The sequence below is a fragment of the Mus musculus genome, chromosome 7, assembly GCF_000001635.26.
Source record: "Mus musculus strain C57BL/6J chromosome 7, GRCm38.p6 C57BL/6J".
NCBI lineage: Eukaryota > Metazoa > Chordata > Mammalia > Rodentia > Muridae > Mus > Mus musculus.
In genome coordinates this window covers 20,417,226-20,419,865 of record NC_000073.6, presented here as the reverse complement: position 1 = coordinate 20,419,865, position 2,640 = coordinate 20,417,226, and the positions used below count along the sequence as shown (strand labels likewise).

The window sequence follows — 2,640 nt, the reverse complement described above, 5'->3', positions numbered from 1 at the left end:
TCTTTGTTCACAGAAGTAAGTACCACAAGTCAGATTATAAGTTTCATCACACTGACAGCTATAACCACCCCTGGTATTTATCTTGTGGTCTTTCTAGCCTTGGTCATTCTCAGGTAGCTGAAAATATTAGATGCTTGATTTTAATCTTCTGAGAAAATAATTTTGTGATTGAGAAAGCCACTGACAGATGGAGTGACAACTTTGCCTCCTCGTTGTTCAGATATATATTGTCTCCTGTCTGATTGGTATGTGTTTGTGATGACTGGAAAACAATTTCACCATGGCCCAGAGTGAAGTCTTTCAGGAGAAGATCTCCAGTGTGGATCCTGGGTTCCTCCCTGGTCCTGAAACTTTAAATCGCTTAAGGATTCTGAGTGTGACCTGTTTCTGCCTCTTTTCCTATTTATTCTCGATATGCTCAGCAGATTGTACTGCTCTAGAAAGCACAAAGTTATGTTGTTCAGTGCTTGACTCTCACCTCAGTAGGGCCCAAGGTAGCTAAGCATATATCTCCTAACTAAAGTGGAATGACATGCAATATATTTACCGTATATAAAATGTTCATCCTTGAAAAAATTTAATTAGAGCAATGCATCCTCATTTGTACAGATAGAGAAATATAGAGAGGGATTCTGTTCTTATCCAAAGTTTGAAGTATTAACTAAGAAAGAGCAAGAGTATCAGGTTGATCAGAACCATTTAACACATTAAACTGTTTAGTGAAAATTGGTTGCATCAGTTTCAGTCCAGCCTGCAGCAGAATGCAGTTATATACAGGGAAACAGAGGATGGTGAATAACTCACTTACCATGTCAGTCAGATTCCAACCAGAAATCATTTCACATCAACAAATGAGTATAGCTTTATTCTTTTAAAATTACAGCAGTGAGCACCACACCTTATTCATACAAAATGTTGAAAACATATATATGGAATAAAGTACTTAATGTTATTAGTGAAGATGTCTTCTGTATTTGGCAGTATTTAGGGGCTCTTGTTTTCAACATTTGAAGAGCACAGAACAAGGATCTTTAGGATCTCTGAAGATCAACAGTAAGGGGCAGATACTGGGGAAGACTGCAGCCAGAACCTCACTGACAAGCCTTATGAAGAGACGAGAATGTATAGAAAAGGCATGAAAGATGATACAAATACAATTTAGAAGATAAAAGCTAACAAATGTGACCACCAACATCAGGATAGTATGGGTTGCTCTGGTCTCAGCTTGGCCTCTGGCATCCTGATTGGGAGTGAGGATGTGCTGCATTCGCTGGCGATGTCTATGGAGGAGAAGTACCATGGAGACACTGGTCCAGACCATGATGCTCATGAATGTGGCATCATGGGAAAACTGCAAGAAGACAATGCCTACAATGAATCCAGAAGTGGAACAGAACAAGTTGCTTTTAGAGTCAGTGTTATTGTCTATTATCTGTGGAACAGTGACCTTAATTGGAATGTGGATGTTACTTAAGACACTGAAAAACCAACAACTGTAGCAAGAATAATTCGCAAAATTTGGGACACTTGCTCTGAGTATAAGTTTACCTTTACCTCTATTAACAGGAACAAGAGTGACAAACTGATGGACACTCAGGACACAGGTGGAACACAAATTTGTGCTTCTTGCCACCATGTGACTGAAGAATTCTAATTTACATTTGAGTTCAGTTGGAGGAGTTTTGGGAGCAAAAGCACTCATGTTGTTTGGAAATATAGTGAGGAATAGAGTCAAGGCATTGGCCACAGCCATGTGGCTTAAAATCACCTGTCTGGGCCTCTGTTTAGAACCAGTCAAGACTGGAGAGAAATTATGGACAAACAGAAAGACATTGGCCACGGTCCCAATCCCAAACTGGCAAAGCAAAAGGATCTGAAGAGCCACTTCCTCAGTGGTTTTCACGGATTTACCATGAGCAGACATGGAGAGGCCTTTATTCAACCCTGGAGTAATGATTAGGTAGGACACTACTCTCCTCGGGTCTCTGTTTTATTGTCCACACTTACCAATTGATTTGAGACAATTTCTTCACTTGATAAGTGAGACACTATTCTATCACATTACAGGCAAATTGCCTGAAAAACAATGAATGTATAAAAACTCAAATAAAATTTTATACTGATTTTATTTCTCCTGCCTCAATGTAAATTTTGTATTGCAACTACATCTGTATTGGTCCAGTAGGTCAAGAGCACAATAACACACATTTTGCCACACCAAGGTCTTTGCATATGAATACAGACAGTAAAGAGTCTACTATGAGTCTGTGATTCCATCATCAGAATTCAATACAATTAGGAGGGAGGAAACGCTTCAATTGGGATGTAGCTAAATCAATAAAAAATAAAAGAATATATAAATGCAACATAAAAATAATTAACTGAATTTCCTTATGTTATAGTAACATATTAAAAATAGTATGTATGGGAACAATATAATATTGCACACAATAATGAAATTGTGTAACCGAATTCAGTGGTAGGAAATTGAGTTGTTGGCTTTTGAGAAAATTTTATACTACTCATCCTAAAAAATTTTTAAAAACACCAAATATTTCTGATAAAGCCACCTGTGTTGTAATCACACAGATGAACATAGGCTTACATATGTGTCCTCCATACGAAAAAAAAACACTTGCT

At 37.8% G+C, this 2,640-nt stretch overlaps 1 protein-coding gene across 1 annotated transcript; it reads right to left on the bottom strand.

Moving 5' to 3' along the window:
* Positions 1 to 1,000: 1,000 nt before the first annotated feature.
* On the bottom strand, positions 1,001 to 1,924 carry Vmn1r100 (vomeronasal 1 receptor 100). Its single transcript, NM_001166844.1, has one exon. The coding sequence runs from the start codon at positions 1,922 to 1,924 to the stop codon at positions 1,001 to 1,003; it is 924 nt and encodes a 307-aa protein (NP_001160316.1).
* Between the last annotated feature and the right edge of the window lie 716 nt (positions 1,925 to 2,640).

Excerpts from the sequence above, each read along its gene's own strand:
- Vmn1r100 (NM_001166844.1), bottom strand. The coding sequence starts at position 1,924 with ATGTCTGCTCATGGTAAATCCGTGAAAACCACTGAGGAAGTGGCTCTT.